The 26,113-nt window shown below is 39.7% G+C and overlaps 1 protein-coding gene and 1 long non-coding RNA gene across 4 annotated transcripts in view; one reads left to right on the top strand and one right to left on the bottom strand.

The window, feature by feature from the left end:
- The window catches only part of LOC112584574, a 50,032-nt gene extending 32,401 nt beyond the window's left edge, over positions 1-17,631 (bottom strand). For 2 of the 3 annotated variants that reach the window (XR_006640956.1, XR_006640958.1), the window contains exons 1-2: positions 17,557-17,631; positions 10,500-10,725 (exon numbers count right to left, since the gene is read on the bottom strand). This is a non-coding gene — a long non-coding RNA (uncharacterized LOC112584574). The remainder of the gene's footprint in view (positions 1-10,499; positions 10,726-17,556) is intronic. The other variant, XR_006550545.2, reaches the window with a different exon arrangement.
- Positions 10,445-16,073, top strand: LOC112584572 (lysozyme C, tracheal isozyme). Its single transcript, XM_025283946.3, has 4 exons — positions 10,445-10,667; positions 11,830-11,994; positions 13,669-13,744; positions 15,210-16,073. The coding sequence occupies exons 1-4, from the start codon at positions 10,475-10,477 to the stop codon at positions 15,274-15,276; spliced, it is 501 nt and encodes a 166-aa protein (XP_025139731.2). The 5' UTR covers positions 10,445-10,474; the 3' UTR covers positions 15,277-16,073.
- Positions 17,632-26,113: the final 8,482 nt, after the last annotated feature.

Raw genomic sequence — 26,113 nt, 5'->3', positions numbered from 1 at the left:
AACACAACATTCGAAAGCAACTACATTCCAAGAAAAAAATTTTAATTAAAAAAAAATTTAAATTTTAAAAAGCCCCTTTTATTATGGAAAAACTATAGCATATACAAAAGTAGAGAAAATAATTCCCATGTCCCCTTGCCTAGCTTCAAAAATGGAACATATGGTCTATCTTGCTTTATCTATGAGCCTTATTCCGTCTGCCATCTCCCATTCCCCAGTTCAGTTCAGTTCAGTTCAGTTGCACAGTTGTGTCTGACTCTTTGTGACCCCAGGAATCACAGCATGCCAGGCCTCCATGTCCATCACCACCTCCTGGAGTTTACTCAAACTCACGTCCATCGAGTCAGTGATGTCATCCAGCCATCTCATCCCCTGTCGTCCCCTTCTCCTCCTGTCCCCAATCCTTCCCAGCATTAGAGTCTTTTCCAATGAGTCAACTCTTCGCATGAGGTGCCCAAAGTATTGGAGTTTCAGTTTTACCATCATTCCTTCCAAAGAACACCCAGGACTGATCTCCTTTAGAATGGACTGGTTGGATCACCTTGCAATCCAAGAGACTCTCAAGAGTCTTCTCCAACATAACAGTTCAAAAGCATCAATTCTTTGGTGCTCTGCTTTCTACACTACCAGCTCTCACATCCATATATGACTACCAGAAAAACCATAGCCTTGACTAGACGGACTTTTGTTGGCAAAGTAATGTCCCTGCTTTTCAATATGCTATCTAGGTTGGTATTAACTTTCCTTCCAAGGAGTAAGCGTCTTTTAATTTCGTGGCTGCAATCACCATCTGCAGTGATTTTGGAGCCCTCCAAAATTAAGTCTGACACTGTTTCCACTCTTTCCCCGTCTATTTCCCATGAAGTGATGGGACCAGTTGCCATGATCTTCGTTTTCTGAATGTTGAGCTTTAAGCCAACTTTTTCACTCTCCACTTTCACTTTCATCAGGAGGCTTTTAGTTCCTCTTCACTTTCTGCCATAAGGGTGGTGTCATCTGCATATCTGAGGTTATTGATATTTCTCCTGGCAGTCTTGATTCCAGCTTGTGCCTCATCCAGCCTGGCATTTCGCATGATGTATTCTGCACAGAAATTAAATAAGCAGGCTGACAATATACAGACTAGATGTGGCTGTACCAATCAACATTGCACAAAGGTTTCCTTTTGTCCACATCCTTGCCAACCTTGGTATTTCTTGTGTTTTTGATAATAGACTTTCTAACCAATATGAAGTGATATTGCATTGTGTTTTCGATTCACATTTCCTTGATGATTACTGATATTGAGCGTGTTTGTGTATCTGTTGGCCATCTGCATGTCTTCTTTAGAAAAATATCTATTTAACTCTTCTGCTCAGTTTTAATTGAATTTTATGCTTTTTTTTTTTGGCCACTGAGTTGCATGCATTTATGTATTTTTGATAAAAACAAAAATATATTTTGGACTTATGAGATACATAATTTGCAAATATTTCCTCCTATTCAGTAAGCTGCCTTTCCATTTTGTTGATGGTTTCCTTTGCTCTGCAGAGGCTTTTTAGTTATTGGTTAGTGGACTTTTTTAATGATGTGTAGGAGCTGTTTATGTATCAAAGAAAAAAGTCATGTGGGGTATGAATACACTATTTCTTCATGGTATGTCTGTCTATAGACTTTGTTGACAATGCTTTTTTAGTATGTGGAAATTTTTATCTTCCTGTTTCCCCCTCAACTCCCCCACGCCATATCAAATAAAAACATATGCAGAGTAAAGACACATTGTTAGATGCTGGGTGGGATACGGCAGATACAGCAGAGGTAGCAGACAGATAAGAAGGAAAAATGCATTACAGTGTCATGTGGTAATCAGGGAGCTAAGAGAGCAGATAGTATTCATACAAAAGGGCAAATGGTGTGTGTGTACATTAAGGAAGGTTTCTTGGCAGTAGGAAAATGTGAACTGAGTTTTCAAGAATAAGAAAGAAATTGGATGAAGTGGACATAGCAGGCCTTGGAAATAGTATAGAAAGATTTGGGAAAAAACAAGGACTGCCTGAGTGTAATAGGTAGCTTTAAATCTAGTCAGGAAGACCCGATTTTGATTCATCAGAGGATTGCGTTCACTACATATATGGATTTTTGTTATTTGATTTAGTAACTACACTTTACTTTTGACAAGTCAGAAGATTCTAAAGGGTACCATATATTGGAAGAACTGGGTTAAATAGCAATGAGATCCTAGGGGAAAACATTTAAAAACTTCTTTAGCCTATTTTAGTTTTCTGCTTCTGTAGATTAAATGCTTACACATACATTATATATGTATGTATATATGTGTGTATGTTTATAGATATATATAAAACGTTTCAAATCTCCAAATGAAGCCTCAATTTACAGTAAATCAATTCAAAAAAGAAATGTTATTTTTGCAAAGTCAATATAACTTACAATGTAACTGGACTGAAAGGCTTTTAAAAAGAAATACAACTCTGTATGTTGGTTAAGAGTCTAGACTCTGTATGGAATTAAATTCTTTCTTTGCTGAGTAACTTGAGGCAAGATATCAAATCTCTCTATGCAAAATGGGGCTAACAGTACGTTCCTCCAAGGGTTGTAAAGGATATTCAATAAGTTATGAAATGTAAAAGTACTTATAGTACAGGTAACTGCAGCCATGAAATTAAAAGATGCTTGCTCCTTGGAGGGAAAGTTATGACCAACCTAGACAGCATATTCAAAAGCAGAGTTATTACTTTGCCAACAAAAGTCCATCTAGTCAAGGCTATGGTTTTTCCTTTGGTCATGTATGGATGTGAGAGTTGGACTGTGAAGAAAGCTGAGCACTGAAGAATTGATGCTTTTGAACTGGGGTGTTGGAGAACACTCAAGAGTCCCTTGGACTGCAAGGAGATCCAACCGGTCCATCCTAAAGGAAATCAGTCCTGAATATTCAGTGGAAGGACTGATGCTGAAGCTGAAACTCCAATACTTCGGCCACCTGATTGGAAGAACAGACTCATTTGTAAAGACCCTGATGCTGGGAAAGATTGAAGGCAGGAGGAGAAAGGGAGGACAGAGGATGAGATGGTTGGATGGCATCACTGACTCAATGGACATGAGTCTGAGTAGACTCCGGGAGTTGGTGATGGACAGGGAGGCCTGGCATGCTGCAGTCCATGGGTTCTCAAAGAGTTGAACATGACTGAACAACTGAACTGAACTAAATCCTTTCCAGGGCTAAGTGAGGCAGGATAGGGAGTCTCTTTGCAGGCTGGCCATTACTCTCAGTGTGGAAGTAAATTTTTTAAAGAGAGAGAACTGTGCACATGGATATATCCCTTCAGTCTATGAAATACTCTGCAAAGCTCTAAGACTTACAGTTAATATTTGAAAAAACATGGGGTGCCTGTTAAAGTAGCAGATTCTCAGGGCTTAATATCAACTTTGGTGGGGTGGGTATAGAAAACTCTTCTTTTTAAAAGTCAGTACCTTCAGTAGTTCTGCAGGTGGTCCATAAAGAAATAGAGTAATTGCCTCTGTTTTGTCTTAAAATACGATCTAACTGATCTTAAACACCACCCTTTCCCAACTATGAGCTTCATAACAAGTTATCTCCCAAGAACTACAGTGCCTCTGCTTGGCTCACCTTGCTTGCAAAACAACAGAAATTTGAAAAGCAAGCCAGGGGTGGAGGGTGGCACGAAGGTGACACAGGCATGACACAAAGGACACCATTCCCGGCCTCACCCACACCCTGCACGCTAGCTCCTTGTCTTCCTTGAAGCACTTACCCTTCCCAAACACACAAACGCCCGCAGAAAATTTATCTGGAACAAAGGCAATGAGGCTTGGGCTTTTCTGAAGGATGACAGTCAAGTTCCTGGATTTCTAAGCCTGCCGTGTAGATTCTCAGACAAGCATCTTTCATTGTTGCTGTTGTTATGGTCACTAAGTCATGTCTGACTCTTTCATGACCCCATGAACTGTAGCCCACCAGGCTTCTCTGTCTGTGGGATTTCCCACTCAAGAACACTGGAGTGGGCTGCCATTTCCTTCTCCAGGCAATCTTCCTGACCCAGGGATCGAACCTGCATCTCCTGCATTGGCAGGCTAATTCTTTACCACTGAGCCAAAAGGGAAGCCTCCATTTTTTATTAAGGCTCCATCATTTAATGACATGCTCAGTTTTACCTATAAGGCATAGACTTGGAACATTTTCCTTGAGAGATCACACATGCAAGAAAAAGATTTGAATTTAAGCTATCGCCTCCCTGCCCATAATTCAAGGATTCTAACTTGTGGCAAGACACCTCAGGGTCCTGCTCCAGAATGACTAGAAGTTAAACAAATTTTCTCACTTGAAAATCAGAACGTTCTCTCAAGCAGAACTTGAAAGAAAAGGAACTGCACAGGGTTTAATTAATCTCCTGTGTCCACAAAGGGTGGCTAAAGCGAGGGGAGGGTGCACACACCAGGCAACAAGCAGACCTGTGGCTGCTGAAGACAGAAGAGCATTCACGGTAAGCCTCGTTGCTTAGAACGATCAAAACCAACTCTCCTGGATAAGGAACTCTCTGCCAGACACAAAGCCAAAACCCAACTTCTTATGAAGTTTACCGAATCCTGATGTTATCTGTGTGCAAACTTTTAAAAATGGAATTCTCACCTTTCTCAGAAAGTAAAAGAGGAGATTTCAGAGTTCAACAGCCACCAAGTGAGTAACAAGTAACTTTGGAAACTATCACTAAGATCAGAGGGTCTGTCTTCTGCTTGGTCAAACTCACCTTGTAGAATTAAAGAGAAAGATCGGCCAGAAACAAACCAAAATGACACCAAAACCTGAAAAGCCCTCCAAAACCCCCAAACCAATAAAAATTAAAAACCAAAAACTCTGCAGATAGAATTAATACATTTGCCCTAACAGTTATTTATCCTGCCCATTCCTTTCCAGCACCATCTCCACCACCTCCTGTCCCTGTTTCTCCCCCCATCCTTATTCAAAGCTGTTTTCTTAACAAAGCACCCAATTAGGCAAGTAGTGATTCACACCAGGCAAATGTATACTTTCAAGAATTTGCATAGTTAGTTTCCCGCGTGTTTTCGGAGAGGTTTATCTTGATGAGGAAGTAAAACTCCAGCCTTTGCAAGCATTTGGTGGCTCCTGGGAACTGTTACTTCTCCCTGAAGCTATTTTTCTGGTGGAGCCAGGGAATTACCCTAGTAACAATGAGCACAATGATCACAAGGTTTGATTATCTGCCCTGTCAGCTTCTTGCATGCAAGAGAACCTATAAACGAAAACACAGGTAGGCCTCTCCTTTTATGTACCTTAGTATGACCCTTAAATGGAATGCTAAGTGAACAGCAACAACAAAAGGAAGATACAGCACTCTGTCATCAAGTCTGTCCTTCCATTTCCCACAGATTCCTGCTCTACTAACTGGCCTGCTTTCAGATCAACTTCCTGTTAGAGGCACTCTGATGGGCCTTTAATGGGTAGTTTTACTGAATGTTGGGTAGAGCTTACAGGAAAAGCAGGTGGACAGGCAGGGGGGCCTTTTACTCACTCCCAAAGGGGCTGTGGGCAAACTGCTGGACTTCAGTGAATTTCTGTTTCCTCATCTGTAAAATGCCAATGTTGACAATACCTTTTTCAAAGGGAGTTAAGTGAGTTAATACATATTTAGCTTTTTAGAATAATGCCTGGGACATGGCAAGCACTGTCTAAATTTGCTATAACAGTATAGAAGGTCCCCAACTTCATGATGGCTTACGGCTTTTCAACTTTGTAACGGTGTGAAGGTGGTATGCATTCAGTAGAAAATATAAAATGTGATCTTTTCCCAGGCTAGTGATATTTTTTGTTTATAAGGGTAAACAACCAATATACTTACAACCATTCTGTACCCAGACAAACATTCTGTCTTCCACTTTCAGAAGTGTATTCAGTATATTACATGAGATATTCAACACTTTATTTTAAAATAGGCTTTGCGTCAGATGATTTTGTTGGACTGTAGGCTAATATATCTGTCCCGGAAAAATTTAAGGTATGCTGAGCAGAACTATGATGTTTGGTAGGTTAGGTGTATAGTATACATTTTTTTTACTTACTATATGTCTAACTTACAATAGGCTTATCAGAATGTAACCTCACCATAAATCAAGGAAGACCTGTAAATAGATTCCCCCTTTTTTCAATAACCCAGAACTCCTGATTAAGATCACCTGATAGAGTCCCAGAACACTGAAACTTCTTGAGAACTAATTTTGCATCATAAGAATATTCATTTAAACAATTATTAACTGGTAGCGAACTGCTAGGGCAGGAAGCTAACACCTTTTAAGGGATTTAAAATTCCAAAACATCCCAACTACACCTTGAGATGAACTTACAAAAGAATAGTTTTATAAGAGTAGTTATATTCTGTTTGTGTTATCCCTAAATTCAGATGTTGACATCCTAAGGCCCCAAAGATGATATATTAGGAGATGGGGCCTTTGAGCGGTTCTCAGGTGATGAGGGTGCAGCCTTCATGAATGGGATTAGTGGGCTCATAAAACACACCCCACAGAGACCCTTCCACCTTGTGAAGAGCAGCAAGAAAGCACTGGTGATGAACCAGAAAGGGGACTTGCAGAAGAATCCAATGTGCTGGTGCCTTGATCTTGGACTTCCCAGCCCCCAGAGCTGTGAGAAATAAACTTCTATGGTTTATAAGTTTAAAATAAAAGTAGAAGAGTTATTTCTGATAACTATTATAAAAGAATGCTGTATCTAAATGGTGTTTCTTGCAAGATGGAACAAGTTAAGTATACCCAATTCAGATGGCTAAAGCATTTTACCAATATTTGTGGAAAAATTTTTTACTTCTCTTTAATAGACAATCTTATGGAGGCCATGGACAAAATCTGAAGAAACGGAGCTTACAGAAATATCAAATAGCAATTTGTTTTTTTTAAAAAATTGTGTTTCTCGTTTTTTTTTTTTCCCCAGTTCCATGTTTGCTTTAGCCAACATTTGTCTTTTTGGATGCTTACATTTCAAAGACATGGTAAGGTCAATATTTCCAAGGGACTAAGAAAGAATTTCGAAAAAGGAACTCAGAGGCATATTTGCCTACCGTAATGTTTTTCTTTTCTTTAATGGTTGGATAAGATAGTTCAATAATTTTTTTTCTGTAGTACCTGCCCCAAATACGGGAAGGTCTGGACCTGGTGGGGTCAGCTTACAGAGGAGGGGACAGTCTATCAAGCCTTTTTGTGCATTTTCTTGACCTTCGTCAAAACCATTTCCTCACTATCAATATTTCCATAAGTTTCACACCAACCTGAGTGCCATCTGCAGTTCTTGACATTTGGTTCTCTGAATTTCCCCTCCAAAACATGTTAAGGAAGTGTTTTGTGTATATACAGCCAAGGTATTCTGTATATACTTCTCTCTTGTTTCTTTTCTTCTTCCTTTGTCTTTCTTTCTTTAATGTGATCTTCTTATAGGTACCAAGAGGACATTTGTTTAAGATTAAGTGAAGTGGCCTAGTCGTGTCCGACTCTTTCCGACCCCATGGACTGTAGACCACCAGGCTCCTCCATCCATGGAATTTTCTAGGCAAGAGTACTGGAGTGGGTTGCCATTTCCTTCTCCAGGGCATCTTCCCGACCCAGAGATCAAACCCAGGTCTTCTGCAACACGGGCAGACGCTTTACTGTCTGAGCCACCAGGGAATAGAGCTCTCTTAAAAATCCTTTTAGCAGGCTCCCCTAATGATTCAGTGGTAAAGAATCCACCTTCCAATGCACAGGACATGGTTATGATCCCTGATCCAGGAAGATCCCATATGCTCCAGAGCAACTAAGCCTGTGCACCACGACGTCTGAGCCTCTGTTCTTGAGCCTAGGACCTGAATTACTGAGCCCATGAATCCCAACTACTGAAGCCCATGTGCCCTAGAGCCTGTGGTACAAAACAAGAGAAGCCACCACAGTGAGAATGAGAAGCCCACACACTAGAGAGTAGCACTTTCTCTGCACGACTAGAGAAAAGCTCGCGCAGCAATGAAGACCCAGGACAGCCAGCAATAGAATAAATTAATTAAAAAAAAAATCCTTTTAGAGACCCCCTGGTGGTAAAGTAATTAAGAACCCTGCCAATGCAGGGGACATGGGTTTGATCTCTGATCTGGAGGATTCCACATGCCGTGGGGCAACTAAGCCCAGGCGCCACAACTACTGAGCCCACGCTCTGCAACTATGGAACCTGGGAACCTGGATGGAGCCCATGCGCAGTAACAAGAGTAGCCCCTGCAACGAGTTCACCCACTACAACTAGAGATAGCCCCCGCTAGCAGCACCTAGAGAAAGCCTGCATACAGCAAGGAAGACCCAGAGCAGCCATACATAAACAAGTGAACAAACAAATAAAATGTAAAAAATCTTTTAGGTGTACAAGTCCAAATCTTCAATGTATCTATTTCAGTTCTGACTCCAGCCAGTGAGTATTTTTATGGCTTAAAACCAACATTAGGGTTTACCCAGGGACACCAGTGGTGTTCTCTAAGAAATGTTGCCTTCTCAAGATGCAGAGCCTCTGCAGAGAAAGCCTAAGAAGCAAAGACCTTCCTTGTCTCAGGTGACAAATAAACCTCTATCTCCCACAAAGTGAGACATCTTAAATCACTGACCTCCTAACCTGGGTTACCAGACTAGTGACAATGCTGTGTGAATTTTCCCCTCAAAACCAGGCAACGAAGGTAGAGACCAAAAAGGTCCCTTATGAATTTGCACACTTTATTAAGACACACTTCCCTGAGAGCCAGCATGTTTGGACAGAGAATGCTGCCTCTCACTTCATGTCTTAGGCTTCTAGCTGGCTGTGGATGCAAGTGTGACAGAAACCTGGACCCCATAAGGGGCAGAAACCAGAGGGCACATTCTCACTGGTTATAAAGCCAAGCTCTCAATACATAAAACAAAACAAATGGAGAGTCTCATCTTATAGTTTTTCATCCTTATGATAAAGGAAAACATGACTCTATCTGGGAGGCCAAGAATCAGTCACCATAGGTGTTGATTACCAAAATCAAATTCACAAGAGTCATGATTCAATATCCATTTTCACAAATGTTTTACTCCTGCCGCTGTGAATTTGGAAAGGGACAAAGAGAAATCTTTATTCTTCTCTCCTGACTATGCTGTATAGACAGAGATTTGCGAGACTGACATGGTAAGACCTCTTATCTTCTGCTGGTCTGTTGTCGGTTATCCCATATCTCAACTGCAGTCTCCAGGGAGAGTGGAGCGTTCTAGCATTTCGCTGTCCCATCCTCATCACTAGAAACTGTGCAGGAAGAGATATGTGTTTCCTTTTACCCTTTTCAGCTTTTCGCTGCGGCTCTGTAACCAAAGATAGATTAACCAGAGAAAAGGAAACAAGTATATTAACATATACATCTCATGTATACTTGTAAGAAATGCAGGGATGACTAACTCAAGGAGGAAGCCAGCATTTGGACTTACAGATTATCTTAACCAAAGAACAGTATATTTTTAAGTGAGCAAAAAGACAGAGGAACAGAGTACTAGGCTTCCAAGAGTGGCAAATTGTGGGACAGTAAATACATTAGAGAATAATGGAAGATAATAGCTAGTCAGTAAAGGCTGTCTTGCAGAGTCCTCAGGTGCTGTCTTGGGCTGATAAGTGTCTAGTGTTTTAAATGATTAATTTCTGCACACATTTATGTTTTACTTTCAGGAAAATAGAGGGAGGAAGAGGACTTTTCTTAAATCTGCTTCTTCTCAACTGCCTTCAGCTCAAAACAATCCTTGTGCCAAACGGAAAGATTTTGGGTGGCATAGTTCTGCTATTCTTTTGTAGGTTTTACTATACTGTTTTCTTGCTTTACAATGACTCTTTATGTTCTAACATGAGAAAGTGAAGTAAGACATTGTCAGAAAGGACTTAGCAATGTTCACATGAGGCTTACTTAAAACAGTAAAATATTGATTTACAAATTAAGAACTGAGAAACAACCAAAAGAGTCAGCATAGGATTCTGTGATCAACGTGGTGCTTTGCTATATACCTATCAGAACAACAGGCAGAGTGTCACATTCTTTGTGGAAAGTGTACATAAAATACTTTTAAGTGAAAAAGATGAAGACAACATAATGAAAGCACATAAAAAACTTAATGCAAATGAATGTTAATCAAAGATGGGAGCACATTTTCCATTGTATAATATGTTCATTCATGGTTTTTTCCTTTCTAGTTGCTCACATTCATAATCAAATAGGAGGAAGTTCCTCTTTGGGCAATAGAGCTAATGCCAGTACTTTCTGAGCAATGTCTTCAAGCAATATCATTTCATGATTTTCTTGCAATTAACTCTTAGGACATCAAAACTTTTAGCTTAAATGCAGCAATAAACATTCCCTGCTTTCCACATGTCTCCAAGGGTGGAGCTCCCAAACTGGTCAGAAAAGGGGGAAGTGAAAAGATGTTAAATAGCAAGTCCAGCTCACCTGGTCAACTTGGACATTTGGCTTCTGTCAACATGAAGGCTCTCCTTATTCTGGGGCTTCTGCTCCTTTCTGTTGCTGTCCAGGGCAAGAAATTTGAGAGGTGTGAGCTTGCCAGAACTCTGAAGAAACTTGGATTGGCTGGCTACAAGGGAGTCAGCCTGGCAAACTGTAAGTTAACTATTCTTCATCCTTCCAAATAGTCAGCCAGCTGTGGAACAGATACTAACTGAGGAAGAAGAATAAGAAAGGGACTTTGAATGAATGGCTTTTTTTTTTTTTCCTTGAAGGGTTTGTACATTTACATTGGCTCAAACACATCAGCTCAGAATCAGATGTACCCAGGGAAGGATTGAGGCATGGGAGGGTCAAATTCTATACCATTCTAAGCATGCCAGGTCTTGCTGTACTCCTCTAGTGCCACTAAACTTGCCAGCTGGCACTTGTAGGGTGACTACAAGATATATTTCAGCCCTCAGCCATTTCCAGCTTGCAATTTGGGTTCAGCAAGCAAGAGTAAGGCAGTATTTTTGTCCTTTTTAATCCCCCTACCATGATGCTGGGTTTTTAACAGCCAAGCTTTTTAAAAAATTACATTGAACTCTTAGAAAAGGGACTGTAGGAACCTGTTTCTCTTCAATCAATATCTACATAAGGATCCCTGAAATGTAGCATGAAATAGCATTCTATTATTCTGCCTCTAGTTCATAAATTATTTGTCATTTTCTTCCACAGAATTCAAGATGTGCCCTAAGGAAAAGTTCCTTTGTATTTCAGTCCATTGTATTTTTCAGAGTGAATTCAGACATTTCCGCTCCATAACTATTTTTTAATACATGAGCAAATGGCTAGATGGATGGATGGATGACATAGTCTTTCCTATCCTGTGATTCTTATTGTCTGGATTCTAATTTGATATCCAAATTCACGTTTAGGTATCATAAGAAATTTTGTTTCTCCTAGTAAATCCCTATTTTTGCTAGTACAAATATTTTTATATTAGCATATGCATCTGCTGCCAGTGACCAAACCCATTTAATCACTCTGTTCATTTTTCTATTCTAGGCTCAATCTTACCTGGGGGATGGGAGCGATGGAAGACACAGCTATTTCAATATTTTTTACAACGTGTTATCTTGTTTCATTAGTATTAGCAAATGATTTGCTAACAAAAGAATTCTCCTAAGGGCCCCTAACATCAAATGTTAAAATATTTACAAGTGAAATATATCTTTATGCTTCTAAAATAAATCATTAGTAAAATAGAATTGTGCTATGAAATATAAGTCATATGATGTTGCTGTTTAATACTAAAAATACATTTTTTTTTCAGGGATGTGTTTGGCTGAAGGAGAAAGCAGTTATAACACACAAGCTACAAACTATAATCCTAAAAGCAAAAGCACTGATTATGGGATATTTCAGATCAACAGCAAATGGTGGTGTAATGATGGCAAAACCCCAAATGCAGTTAACGGCTGTGGCGTATCCTGCAGTGGTAAGACAAGACACTGTTGAGTGATGGCACAGGCCCCATTTGGTGGTACCTATAAGAGGAGAGACTTAGTACAAATGAAAAGGTCTTGAAGAGTTCATGAGGGACCCAGAAAAGCTCCATCTTAACTTCTAGAAACGGCTTTATCATCTACCTCATAATTCCTTAAGTCAGAAATCAAAAAGCTGGTATCACAGAAGGTTGCTGTTTGCTAACATACAAGAGTTGGAATGATCTATCACTGCATTGTAACTGGACATGTTGATGCTTTGTAAAGAGCAATGCCATTCCTACTAATTTACCTGGTTGGGAGAGGTTTAGGGATAATTTGGTTGTGTGGTCTTTTTAAAAATTTTGTCATATTTACTTCTTTTATGTATATATTATACAGTAGGGGTTTTTGGCTGAGTGATTTTAAAGTGAATTAGAAACATTTCACATTTCATTCCTAAATTCTTTAGTTTGCATATCTCAAACATGCACTTCCTATTTAATCACTGTCATTCTAACAAGTTAATATATGCATTTGTTTTTAATTGGGGTGAAGCACCTATTCTATTGAGTTCCTTTTAAAACTGAGATAATATATGCAATATTTAGGGCTTCCCAGGTGGGGCTAGTAGTAAAGGACCCTCCTGACAATCAGCAGATGTGAGATGCAGGTTCAATCCCTGGTTGGGAAGATCCTCTGAAGGAGGGTATGGCAACACACTCCAGCATTCTTGCCTAGGAAATCAACATAAACAGAGAAGCCTAGGGGGGCTACAGTCCATGGGGTCTCAGAGAGTCACACACGCACGTGTGCCACGCAATATTTATTGCATAAAATATTGGAGAAGTATTGCCAATTTGATATTGTTTAAATTTTAATATTAAAATTCCTATTAAAGAAGATTCATTTCTGGACATATCTTTTATATACACTTAGTTTAGTTTAAAAATTATTTGTATTATACAATAATCTGTGGTCATTGAATAAAAGTTCTACTACCCAGAGACTTATGACCACGGTAACTTGTGGTCTCCACATCTTCTTTCAGAATACACATCACTCACGTACATGACTGTAAAGCTATATAATCCACATTTGTACCCACATACAAACATGCAAGCAATAGGCTTCAACAAAAATGAAATTGTACTCTATTTACTACTTTACAATTTGCTTGTTATTGCACAATATCATTTTTCTCAACAAATATCAATCTTATTAATTTTTCTGGATGAATAGAATTTCACTAAATATCCTAACATTTATTAATCCAACTCTTGTATTGATACACACATCTTGGGTACATCACTTATTACTTTTCTTGTTTTGGAATGAATTTTCACTAGTAGAACTGCTGAGCAAAAAACTGCTAGATTGGTTTCTGCTTGTTTGTTTTTGTTTTGTTTTCAAAGTGTCCAGTGAAAAGAGAACCTTCTATCATATTAGTTAATAGCTTCAGAGCTTCCAAATGACATTGGCAAATGAAAAACAGAATGCTTTATTTCATGCCAAAGGGGATAGAATGGAGAGAGAGAGTTTTCTCCCAATATTCATAGATACAGGGACTCTTAAAAAAATAATTGTATTTGTTCTTTCCTCAGCCTAAGAGAATAAAGCTGGCTGAACCTAAAATTTACGTGAATTTCTGTGAACATTGTCCTCATTTCCCACCACCCCTTTTTCAGCTTTGCTGAAAGATGACATCACTCAAGCTGTAGCATGTGCAAAGAAGATTGTCAGTCAGCAAGGCATTACAGCATGGTATGTTATTTCTTTGTTTTTGTTTTCCATACAGTGTTGTTAAGATGTAATTGACACACAGTACTTCATAAATTTAAGGTGTACAGCATAATGACTTAGTACATCATGAAATGATTATCACAGTAAGTTTAGTGACCATCCATGATCTCAATGGATGCAAATTTAAAGAAATACAATGCAATACTGTTAAGCAATTATCCTTCATTTAAAAATAAATTAAAAACTTAAAGAAACAGAAGAAAAAAATTTGTGATGAAAAATCTTGTGATTTACTCTCTAATCTATTTTCATATGTGAGCACAGCAGTGTTAATTCTATTCATCATGTTGTACATCACATCTCCAGTGTTTACTTATCTTATAATTGGAGGTTTGTAGTACTTTCCAATGCTTTCATCCAATTTCCCACCCCTCACCCCACCCACTGCTGCTGCTGCTGCTGCTAAGTCACTTCAGTCATGTCCGACTCTGCGTGAACCCATAGACAGCAGCCCACCAGGCTCCCCTGTCCCTGGGATTCTCCAGGCAAGAACACTGGAGTGGGTTGCCATTTCCTTCTCCAATGCATGAAAGTGAAAAGTGAAAGAGAAGTCATTCAGTCGTATCCGACTCTTAGCGACCCCATGGACTACAGCCTACCAGGCTCCTCCATCCATGGGATTTTCCAGGCAAAAGTACTGGAGTGGGGTGCCATTGCACCCCACCCACAATACCCACAATTGGTAACCACAAATCTGATTTCTTTTTCTGAGTTTGTTTGTGTTTCAAGTATAATGGACCTTCAACACTAGGTAAGTTCCCTTCACAGAGCAAGGTATGGGTTAAGCATTAAAGGAGAGATGTGGGGTCTTCACTAGTGGTTAAGAGTCTATGCTTTCAACACAGGAGGGGGTCTGGTACCTGGTTGGGAAACTGAGATACCACAGGCCATGTGGTGTGTGTGGCCAAAAAAAGGTGTGTGTGAGAGGGTAGGGAGAGGTTTTATCTTACTGTTATGAGCAAAGTGTGGGAAGATTCTCTAAGACCAAGGGAATTGAAAATGGAAAATCTAAATATTAAGATTTATGCTAAACAGTGTATTACATAGTAACAGTCTACTATCACCTCAATTTATTCTAAGGACTTCTAGAATTTTTAAGTTTTTCCACACTCTACCAATTCCTTGTCATATCTTGAAATTATTTTTGAAAGTAAGTAAATATGGAATACACTTTGCAGTTGTGTTGTGGACTACACAAGACTCAACATCTGTGTTCAGCATTGTGTGCTCTACTGAAGCCTTGGGGAGATGTGAAGGCCTTGCTATACATGTCTCCAGTTAATTAATAAGCAATACTTGGATCTGTCTGTAGCTTGTATTTCATGGACTGATTAACTATTTTGTTCTCACAAAGGATTTGAAGTATGTATAACACAATGAAGATATGTTTTAATCTTATTATCATTTGTTTTATCTTTTTCTACAGGGTGGCATGGAAAAACAAGTGTCGAAACCGAGACCTCACGAGTTATGTTAAGGGTTGCGGAGTGTAACTGTGGAGTTTTCGTCTTCAGCTCATTTTGTCTCTTTTTCGTATTAAAGAAGTAATCGTTGAGTAAAAGGTTATACTACCACTCTTTCAAACAAATAATGTTTTTTCCAAAGCAGGAGCATATGGTCTTTCTTCTAAGAGGTTTGATGTTTACCTCACGTGTTGATTGTTTGATATTAGGCCTACAAAATTTTTCAGCTTGCTAACAGAACTAATGCTGGTGAATATTTGTCTAAAATCTTCATTATCAAATGTATCTCTGGCACATTTAGTTCCTCAAAGAGATAACCCAGACTTAATCTTGAATGGTAAAAGTACTCCCTAATATTCAACAAAATATAACAAAAGATTAACTCTAAGCAAATTGATCTTAGGCATAGCCCCACCTGAGTAGGCATGTAAACTCTCATCTGTTCAGTCAAAAAGAGTAGAATGTCAAATGGCTAAAAATGGAAATAGCCCGTCAAGAATTTTGTTTTCCTAAGTGTGACCTTTGGTTTAAATGTTTTAGTAGAATGTTGCATTTACACAGCTTTAAAAATAAACTGAAAGTACATACATCAACCTATTTTAGCCTTTGTAAAGAACTCATTTAGGCATCCTCCTGATCCTGAAAGAATATAAATAAGAATTAGATGAGCTGTTGATTTTCCTTAGTTTTATTAGCTTAAATTCATGCATTATGACTAAATTCAGAAGCAGATGAGCTTGCAAGCATTGAATTAATTGCTATTCAATAGATGTGAAACTATGCATGTTGTAAAAGAAAAACATTTTCATTAAAACCTTTGCAATTCATACTTTGTCTTCCTTTGTTTAGAGCCATTTAATGTCTCTGAAGAAATACGTATGTATTGGGAAATAATGATCTGACACTTAGTATTTCCTACATTCTCACCTGTATTGAAACGGGTGGATATTGCTAGAGAAATCCATAAGCCTGCTGATAGCTCACTTAATGTTTTAAATGTTTAATCTTTTTTGGCTGTGCCATACAGCTTCAGGGACCTTAGTTCCCCAAGAGGGCTTGACTTCTTACTCTAAAGAGTGAAAGCACGGAGTCCTAACCATGGACCCACCAAGGATTTCCCCTCACTTAAAATTCATCAATACAAATCTCAAATGGGCCCTCACGTCTACCTGGTCATCATAGTCACTTCTCTGAAATCCTTCTGTGTTGGTGTCCTCACTCTCCAAAATGACTGTCACTATTTACTTCCCTCTTTTCAAAGTCCCAGCACACACACCAACCCCTGGCCTTCCATACTCTGCTCTCTGCAGATGACCTTACAGTCCGCCTTACAGTCTTAAGTCATCTGTCAGATGATATTACACTGACAGAACAGAAGCAACCTCATACAAACTCCTCCCCTCCTGGCCAGCATAGCAGAGCTAACATCTTTCCCTGGGCCCGCCCTCCCTTCTTTCCCCTTATCACTGGGATGAAGGGCTTCTGCTCCTCAAATGGCAGTCTCCAAATGCAGTCTATCACAGCCCTCTCACGACTCCAGTTTAGGCTGAGGGTTTCCTGCATCCCGATTTCTCCCTCTGCTGGATTATCCCCAGCACTGCATGAGCTGCCCTGGGAACATAATTCATTTTACAAAGAACTCATAGGCTCTACACAGCCCTCTAACTGCTGCGGCCAGTGCAGCAGGAAGGGATCAAAAGTGGTCGATGCACAGTTTGGGAAAAAATAAACTAGAGTCAATATTAAAGTTTTAAAGATGGGACCAGGGAACTCAAGACCTCTTAGATCAAGAGCCCTGTTCTTCGGAGCCACATCATTTTTATTTAGTGTCTTGGCAACAGAAAGCATCTGTTGTGCGACGATGAAGTCAGCCTCCTGTGTCCCCGGTCATGTCTCCCATTTTATTGATTACTTTAAACTATCTTTGTTATTTTCTTTTACAAGGGGTTTCATCTAGCTGGAGGGCATAGACCTGCATATGGAAAACATCTTGGGAAAACATCTTGGTGTGTGCACAAGCAGCGATCTGAACCTGCGCTGACCTGGCGTTCCAAGGTCCACACTGTGTTTTTCCTCAGCTTACCAGGGCATGATAACCCCAACTAATCAACCTGATGTACTTTTGTTTGGGTTATGCTGTATTGCTATATTTTGCTTTTATTCTTTTCCCATGGCGATTTTCTCACCACTTAGCCAGAACAACAGGTGGCTAACTATTAACCCCTGCAACCACCTACAACATTTTCGACTCCCTTTTATAACAACACTTCTGGGATGAGATATCTATATTTACCCACTCCATGTCCTCACCTCCCTTTCTCTTTTCATCTCTTCTGAATTTGACTGCTGTCCTCACTCAGCTGAAAACGGCTCCAACAGGACTCCTCCCAGGATGCCTTGGGGCCAATGCTAGTGATCACCTGATTTCTGCTCATCTACTTGATCTCTCAGCAGCATTTGACACCTGAACCACTTGCTACTTCTGAAAACTTTTTCTTCCTCAGCTTCTCCTGCTTTATATTCTGCCTCACTGATGGTTTCTTCTCAGCCCTGCTTGGCTGTCTGTTTCTCTGCTGATTGATTTTTAAATGTTGGAGCCTATAATCATATTAAACATGTTTTATCTATTCATATATTTGCCTCTTTCAAAATAGAGTGTTTCCTACTTTTTGAAGTGCTTCCTTGATAGCTCAGTTGGTAATGAATCCACCTGCAAGGCAGGAGACCCCAGTTGGATTCCTGGGTTGGGAAGATCTGCTGGAGAAGGGATAGGCTACCCACTCCTTATGCTTCCCTTGTGGCTCAGCCAGTAAAGAATCTGCCTGCAATGTGGGAGACCTAGGTTCGATCCCCAGGTTGGGAAGATCCCCTGGAGAAGGGAAAGGCTACCCACTCCAATATTTTGGCCTGGAGAATTCCATGAACTGTATAGTCCATGGGGTCGCAAAGAGTTGGAAATGACTGAGTAACTTTCACTTTTCTTTTTGAAGACTGAAATAATCTCAGTTTCCCACCAAATTTTCAAGTACAGTATATAGCCTTCTGTGTTTTCTTAACAGTTTGAGAATATCCTGCGAACATGGTGCCCAGTGGCTCTGAATTCTTCAGTGTGTAACTCCTCAAAACATCATCCAAACCAGAAGGTGAACATGGACAAATTCGGACCACCTAATCATTTGGTCCTATACAATTTCATCAAGTGTCCCATAAATCCTTCTTAATGAAAAGGTCTAATTCAGAATCGAGTGCTATAATTTGGCTGTCATGTTTTTCAGTTTCCTTCCATCTAGTTCACTTCAGCTTTTCCTTGACTTTTATGACTTTAACCCTTTTGAAGACCTCAACCAGTCATTGTGTAAAATGGCCTAAGGTTTTTCTGATACTCTCTGGAGTAGGTTAGGTTATGCACCTTTGGCAGGGATACCACAGATGTGATCCTGTGTTCTTCCCGATGCATCCTTTCAAGTGACATGCAGTTCTGAAATGTTCTACTACTGATGATGTTCGTATTGATCATTTGATTAAGGTGATGTCTGCAAATCACCTCCACTGTGAAGTATTTGGGAGAGGGGGAGGTACTTTGAGGAATTTTGTTCCACAACAAAGTTTCAATTTTTATATTCACTTATTATATCAGCATGGGCTTCCCCAGTGACTCAGTGATAAAGAATTTGCCTGCCAATGCAGGGGACGCCAAAGACATGGGTTTGATCCCTGGGTCAGGAAGATCCCCTAGAGAGGAAACTGGCTATACGCTCCAGTTTTCTTGCCTGGATAATTCCAAGGTCAGAGGAGCCTGGTGAGCTGCAGTCCATGGGGTTGCAAAGAGCAGGCATACACCCGTTATATCAGTATGGACCCCTGGTTTCCTACTTTACTCCAATTACAATGAATCATAATTCATTGCTATCATTTATTTTGATGTTCCTAGTGTCCCTGATTTGGCCATGAGAGTCTCTGCCAGCTAACTCTGTCATTTTGACTTGTCCCCATCATTCTCTGGGCACCTGCTTGTTTTCTCTCACAGGATGTTCTAAGAGTCACCTTGTTCTTTTCCTCCTTCAGCCTGGAATCAGGTATTTTGCCAAAAAGCCCTTATTCCTCACAGAGGACAATGGTATTTAAAAAACTAAGCAATATGTGAACCGTGAACTTCCTGATGCTCAAGCTGGTTTTAGATAAGGTAGAGGAACCAGAGATCAAATTGCCAACATCCGCTGGCTCATAGAAAAAGCAAGAGAGTTCCAGAAAAACATCTATTTCTGCTTTATTGACTATGCCAAAGCCTTTGACTGTGTGGATCACAATAAACTGTGGAAAATTCTTCATGAAATGGGAATACCAGACCACCTGATCTGCCTCTTGAGAAATTTGTATGCAGGTCAGGAAGCAACAGTTCGAACTGGACATGGAACAACAGACTGGTTCCAAATAGGAAAAGGAGTTCGTCAAGGCTGTATATTGTCACCCTGTTTACTTAACTTGTATTCAGAGTACATCATGAGAAAGGCTGGACTGGAAGAAACACAAGCTGGAATCAAGACTGCCGGGAGAATATCAATAACCTCAGATATGCAGATGACACCACCCTTATGGCAGAAAGTGAAGAGGAACTAAAAAGCCTCTTGATGAAAGTGAAAGTGGGGAGTGAAAAAGTTGGCTTAAAGCTCAACATTCAGAAAACGAAGATCATGGCATTCGGTCCCATCACTTCATGGGAAATGGGGAAACAGTGGAAACAGTGTCAGACTTTATTTTTCTGGGCTCCAAAATCACTGCAGAAGGTGACTGCAACCATGAAATTAAAAGACGCTTACTCCTTGGAAGGAAAGTTATGACCAACCTAGATAGCATATTCAAAAGCAGAGACATTACTTTGCCGACAAAGTTTCGTCTAGTCAAGGCTATGGTTTTTCCTGTGGTCATGTATGGATGTGAGAGTTGAACTCTGAAGAAGGCTGAGTGTCGAAGAATTGATGCTTTTGAAAAACTGTGGTGTTGGAGAAGACTCTTGAGAGTCCCTTGGGCTGCAAGGAGATCCAACCAGTCCATTCTGAAGGAGATCAGCCCTGGGATTTCTTTGGAAGGACTGATGCTAAAGCTGAAACTCCAGTACTTTGGCCACCTCATGCAAAGAGTTGATTCATTGGAAAAGACCCTGATGCTGGGAGGGATTGGGGGCAGGAGGAGAAGGGGATGACAGAGGATGAGATGGCTGAATGGCATCACTGACTTGATGGACATGAGACTCAGTGAACTCCGGGAGTTGGTGATGGACAGGGAGGCCTGGCGTGCTGCGATTCATGGGGTTGCAAAGAGTCAGACATGACTCAGTGACTGATCTGATCTGATCTGAAGCACTGGGCACTAGAGTATCATTGTTCCCAGGTTCCATCTATGGATAGAGCTGGAGAATGTATATACATTACATAATTTTATCTATTTAAACTGAATTCATATAACACCTCTTATTCCACTCTCACCCTACAAGATTAATTTTAGTTATTAAGTAAATTTCCTTTTCTATGTCGGTAACTCTATAGGATGACAGTGAGAAACCGAGCTCCCGCTGTCTGTAATATCTGTAAACATATCTGAGCATATGCAAAGATTTGATCAATTTGCCTATATGTAATCAATCTTTCAACACTGCCATACTGTGGAATATATGCTTTTCACTCAGTCGTTGATACCCCTCACTGGGGCACCTCTTCTTCCACATCTCTTCACCTTCTCTACTGTGTTACATCTCTAACACATCATGTTTGGCCACTGGCCTTACAGGAAGGGTGGGCAGAAACATTTTACTCCTGTTTACATCCATACTCCAAACACCTATAAGAGTGCCTATAACATGATACATGACCAATAAATATCAGTTGACTGAATCAATCTCTCCATTTATTTAGCATATTCCCCCAAGGTGGGCATTTTGAGAGCTTTCTTACTTTCTCATCCCACATGATTCCAGTACAGCAGCTTCTGAGGCTCCAAGGGTCAGGTCTCAAGTCCATGTGACCAGCCATGGGACGACAGATTAGTAAAAGCTGGCCCAAGAGGGAAAGCAACGTCTGTTAAGGACTTTGCTTAGCCTTTTTTTTTTTAATTGACTTTTAATTCCTTTACAATGCTGTGTTAGTTTTTGCTGTGTAACAAAAGTCCAGGGCCAGATGGCTTCTTGGGCAAGTTCTAACACACATTCAGAGAAGAATTAGCTCTCATCCTTCTCAAACTTTTGCAAAAAATTGCAGAGTAAGGAACACTCCCAAGCTCATTCTATGAGGCCACCATTATTCTGATACCAAAACCAGGCAAAGATATCACCGGAATATGAAACACCAAGAAATTTTAAATTAAATCACAATTAAAAGACCAATATCACTGATGAGCATGGACACAAAAATCTTCAACAAAATAACTAGCAAACAGAATGCAACAACACATTAAAGAATCATACCAGGATTGTGGAATCCCGGGGATACAAGGACTCTTCAATGTACACAAATCAATCAATGTGACACACCATACTAACAAATTAAAGAATAAAAACCATAAGATCATCTCAATAGGTATAGGAAAAGCAATTGACAAAATTCAACACACGTTTATGATAAAAACTCTCTAGAAAGTAGGCAGAGAGGGAACCTACCTTAGCATAATAAAGGACATAAACAACAAACCCACAGCAAACATCATTTTCGATGGTGAAAAACTGAAAGCATATCCTCTAAGATAAAGAACAAGACAAGGATGTCTACTCTCGTCATTATTCATTATAGTTTTGGTAGTTCTAGCCACAGCAATCAGAGAAGAAAAGGAAGTAGAAGGAATCCAAATTGGAAAAGAAGTAGTAAAACTGTCACTGTTTGCAGATGACATGATATTATACGAAGAAAATTCGAAAGCTGTCACCAGAAAACTACCATAGCTAATCACTGAATTTGGCAAAGCGGCAGGATACACAGTGAATGCAGAGAAATTTCTTGCATTCCTGTACACTAACAATGAAAAAGCAGAAAATGAAGTTAAGGAAACAATACGTTTACCATTGCAACAAAAACACACATGAAAAGATGCTCATCACTAATTATTAGAAAAATGCAGATCAAAACTACAATAAGGTATCCCCTCACATGGTCAGAATGGCCAGCATCAAAAAAAAATCTACAAACAGTAAATCCTGGAGAGGGTGTGGAGAAAAGGGAACCCTTTTGCACTGTTGGTGAGAATGTAGACTGATACAGCTATTATGGAGAACAATATGGAAGTTCCTTAAAAAACTAAAAATAGAACTACCATATGATCCAGAAATCCATTCCTGGGCACATGCCTTGAGAAAACTGTAATTCTAAGAGACACGTGCACCCCAGGGTTCACTGCAGCACTGTCTACAGTAGCCAGGACATGGAAGCAACCTAAGTGTCCACTGACTGATGAGTGGATAAAGAAGATGTGGTACATACATACAATGAAATGTTACTCAGCCATAAAAAGGAACAAAAATAAGTCATTTGTAGATAAGTAGATGGGCCCAGAGTATGACATACGGAGTAAAGTCAGAAAGAGAAAACAAATATAGGTGTATGTGGACTCTAGGAAAGTGGCAGATAAATCTGTTTGCAGGACAGGAATGGAGACAGAGACATAGGGAAAGCACTTACGGACATGGCGGTGGGATGTCAGTGAGATGAACTGGGAGATCAGGATTGGTGTATGTGCACTGCCATGTGTAAAACAGATACCTAGTGGCGACCTATTGTACAATGCAGGGAACTCAGCTCGGTCCTCTGTGGTGTCCTAGAGGGATGGGATGGGGTGTGAGGAAGGGCCATGAGGGGACAAATGTATACATAGAGCTAGTTCACTTTAAAGTACAACAGATACTAACACAACATTTGAAAGCAACTACATTCCAAGAAAAAATTTTTAATTAAAAACAAACAGATTTAAATTTTAAAAAGCCCCTTTTATTATGGGAAATCTATAGCATATACAAAAGTAGAGACAATAATTCCCATGTCCCCTTGCCTAGCTTCAAAAATTGAACATATGGTCTATCTTGCTTCATCTATGAGCCCTATTCCCTCTGCCATCTCCCATTCCCCAGGTCAGTTCAGTTCAATTCAGTTCAGTCGCACAGTCTTCTCCGACTCTGCAACACCAGGAATTGCAGCACGCCAGGCCTCCCTGTCCATCACCACATCCCAGAGTTTACTCAAACTCACATCCATCGAGTCAGTGATGCCATCCAGCCATCTCATCCTCTGTCGTCCCCTTCTCCTGCTGTCCCCAATCTTTTCCAGCATTAGAGTCTTTTCCAATGAATCAACTCTTTGCATGAGGTGGCCAAAGTACTGGAGTTTCAGTTTTAGCATCATTCCTTCCAAATAACACCCAGGACTGATCTCCTTTAGAATGGACTGGTTGGCTTTCCTTGCAGTCCAAGGGACTTTCAAGAGTCTTCTCCAACACCACAGTTCCAAAAATCAGTTCTTCGGCACTCAGCTTTCTTCACAGTCCAACTCTCACATCCATACATCACTACTGGAAAAACCATAGCCTTGACTAGACGGACCTTTGTTGGCAAAGTAATGTCTCTGCTTTTGAATATGCTATCTAGGTTGGTCATAACTTTCCTTCCAAGGAGTAAGCATCTTTTAATTTCATGGCTGCAATCACCATCTGCAGTGATTTTGGAGCCCCAAAAAATAAAGTCTGACTCTGTTTCCACTCTTTCCCCATCTATTTCCCATGAAGTGATGGGACCAGATGCCATGATCTTCGTTTTCTGAAAGTTGAGCTTTAAGCCAATTTTTTCACTCTCTTCTTTCACTTTCATCAGGAGGGTTTTTAGTTCCTCTTCACTTTCTGCCATAAAGGTGGTGTCATTTGCATATCTGAGGTTATTGAATTTCTCCTGGCAATCTTGATTCTAGCTTGTGCCTCATCCAGCCTGGCATTTCGCATGATGTACTCTGCACAGAAATTAAATAAGCAGGCTTACCACATACAGTCTAGTTGTGGCTGTACCAATCAACATTGTACAAAGGTTTCCTTTTGTCCACATTCTTGCTAATCTCATTATTTCTTGTGTTTTTGATAATAGACTTTCTAACCGATATGAAGTGATGTTGCATTGTGCTTTTGATTCACGTTTCCTTGACGATTAGGATATTGAGCATGTTTGTGTATCTGTTGGCCATCTGCATGTCTTCTTTAGAAAAATATCTATTTAACTCTTCTGCTCAGTTTTAATTGAATTTTATTTTATTTATTTATTTTTTGGCCACCGATTTGCATGCATTTATGTATTTTTGATAAAAACAAAAATATATTTTGGACTTATCAGATACATAATTTGCAAATATTTCCTCCTATTCAGTAAGCTGCCTTTCCATTTTGTTGATGGTTTCCTTTGCTCTGAAGAGGCTTTTTAGTTATTGGTTAGTGGACTTTTTTAATGATGTGTGGGAACTGTTTATGTATCAAAGAAAAAAGTCATGTGGGGTATGAATACACTATTTCTTCATGGTATGTCTGTCTATAGACTTTGTTGACAATGCTTTTTTAGTATGTGGAAATTTTTATCTTCCTTCTCCCCCCTCAACTTCCCTGCCCCATATCAATTAAAAACATATGCAGAGTAAAGATACATTGTTAGATGCTGGGTGGGATATGGCAGATACAGCAGAGGTAGCAGACAGATAAGAAGGAAAAATGCATTACAGTGTCATGAGGTAATCAGGGAGCTAAGAGAGCAGATAGGATTCATACAAAAGGGCAAATGGTGTGTGTGTACATTAAGAAAGGCTTCTTGGCAGTAGGAAAATCTGAACTGAGTTTTCAAGAATAAGAAAGAAATTGGATGAAGTGGACATGGCAGGCCTTGGAAATAGTACAGAAAGATTTGGGAAAAAACAAGGACTGCCTGAGTGTAACAGGCAGTTTTAAATCTAGTCAGGAAGACCCAATTTTAATTCATTTGTCAGAGGATTGCAGTCACTACATATATGGATTTTTGTTGTTTGATTTAGTCACTACACTTTATTTTTGACAAATCAGAAGATTCTAAAGGGTACCATATATTGGAAGAACTGGGTTAAATAGCAATGAGATCCTAGGGGAAAACATTTAAAAACTTCTTTTAGCCTATTTCAGTTTTCTGCTTCTGTAGATTAAATGCTTATACATACATTATATATGTATGTATATATGTGTGTATGTTTATAGATATATATAAAATGTTTCAAATTTCCAAATGAAACCTCAATTTATAGTAAATCAATTCAAAAAAGAATTGTTATTTTTGCAAAGTCAATATAACTTACAATGTAACTGGGCTGTAAGGCTTTTTAAAAAGAGATACAACTCTGTATGTTGGTTAAGAGTCTAGACTCTGTATGGGATTAAATTCTTTCTTTGCTGAGTAACTGGAGGCAAGATATCAAATCTCTCTATGCAAAATGGGCTAACAGTACGTTCCTCCAAGGGTTGTTAGGATATTCAATAACTTACGAAATGTAAAAGCACTTATTTAGTACAGGTAATTGCAGCCCTGAAATTAAAAGACGCTTGCTCCTTGGAAGGAAAGTTATGACCAACTTAGACAGCATATTAAAAAGCAGAAATATTACTTTGCCAACAAAGGTCCGTCTAGTCAAGGCTATGGTTTTTCCTTTGGTCATATATGGATGTGAGAGTTGGACTGTGAAGAAAGCTGAGTGCCAAAGAATTGATGCTTTTGAACTGTGGTGTTGGAGAAGACTCTTGAGAGTCCCTTGGGCTGCAAGGAGGTTCAACCAGTCCATCCTAAAGGAGACCAGTCCTGGGTGTTCACTGGAAGGACTGAAGCCAAGGCTGAAGCTCC

This window comes from Bubalus bubalis, chromosome 4 (assembly GCF_019923935.1).
Source record: "Bubalus bubalis isolate 160015118507 breed Murrah chromosome 4, NDDB_SH_1, whole genome shotgun sequence".
NCBI classification, from domain to species: domain Eukaryota; kingdom Metazoa; phylum Chordata; class Mammalia; order Artiodactyla; family Bovidae; genus Bubalus; species Bubalus bubalis.
This window is presented reverse-complemented; position numbering and strand designations above follow the sequence as displayed.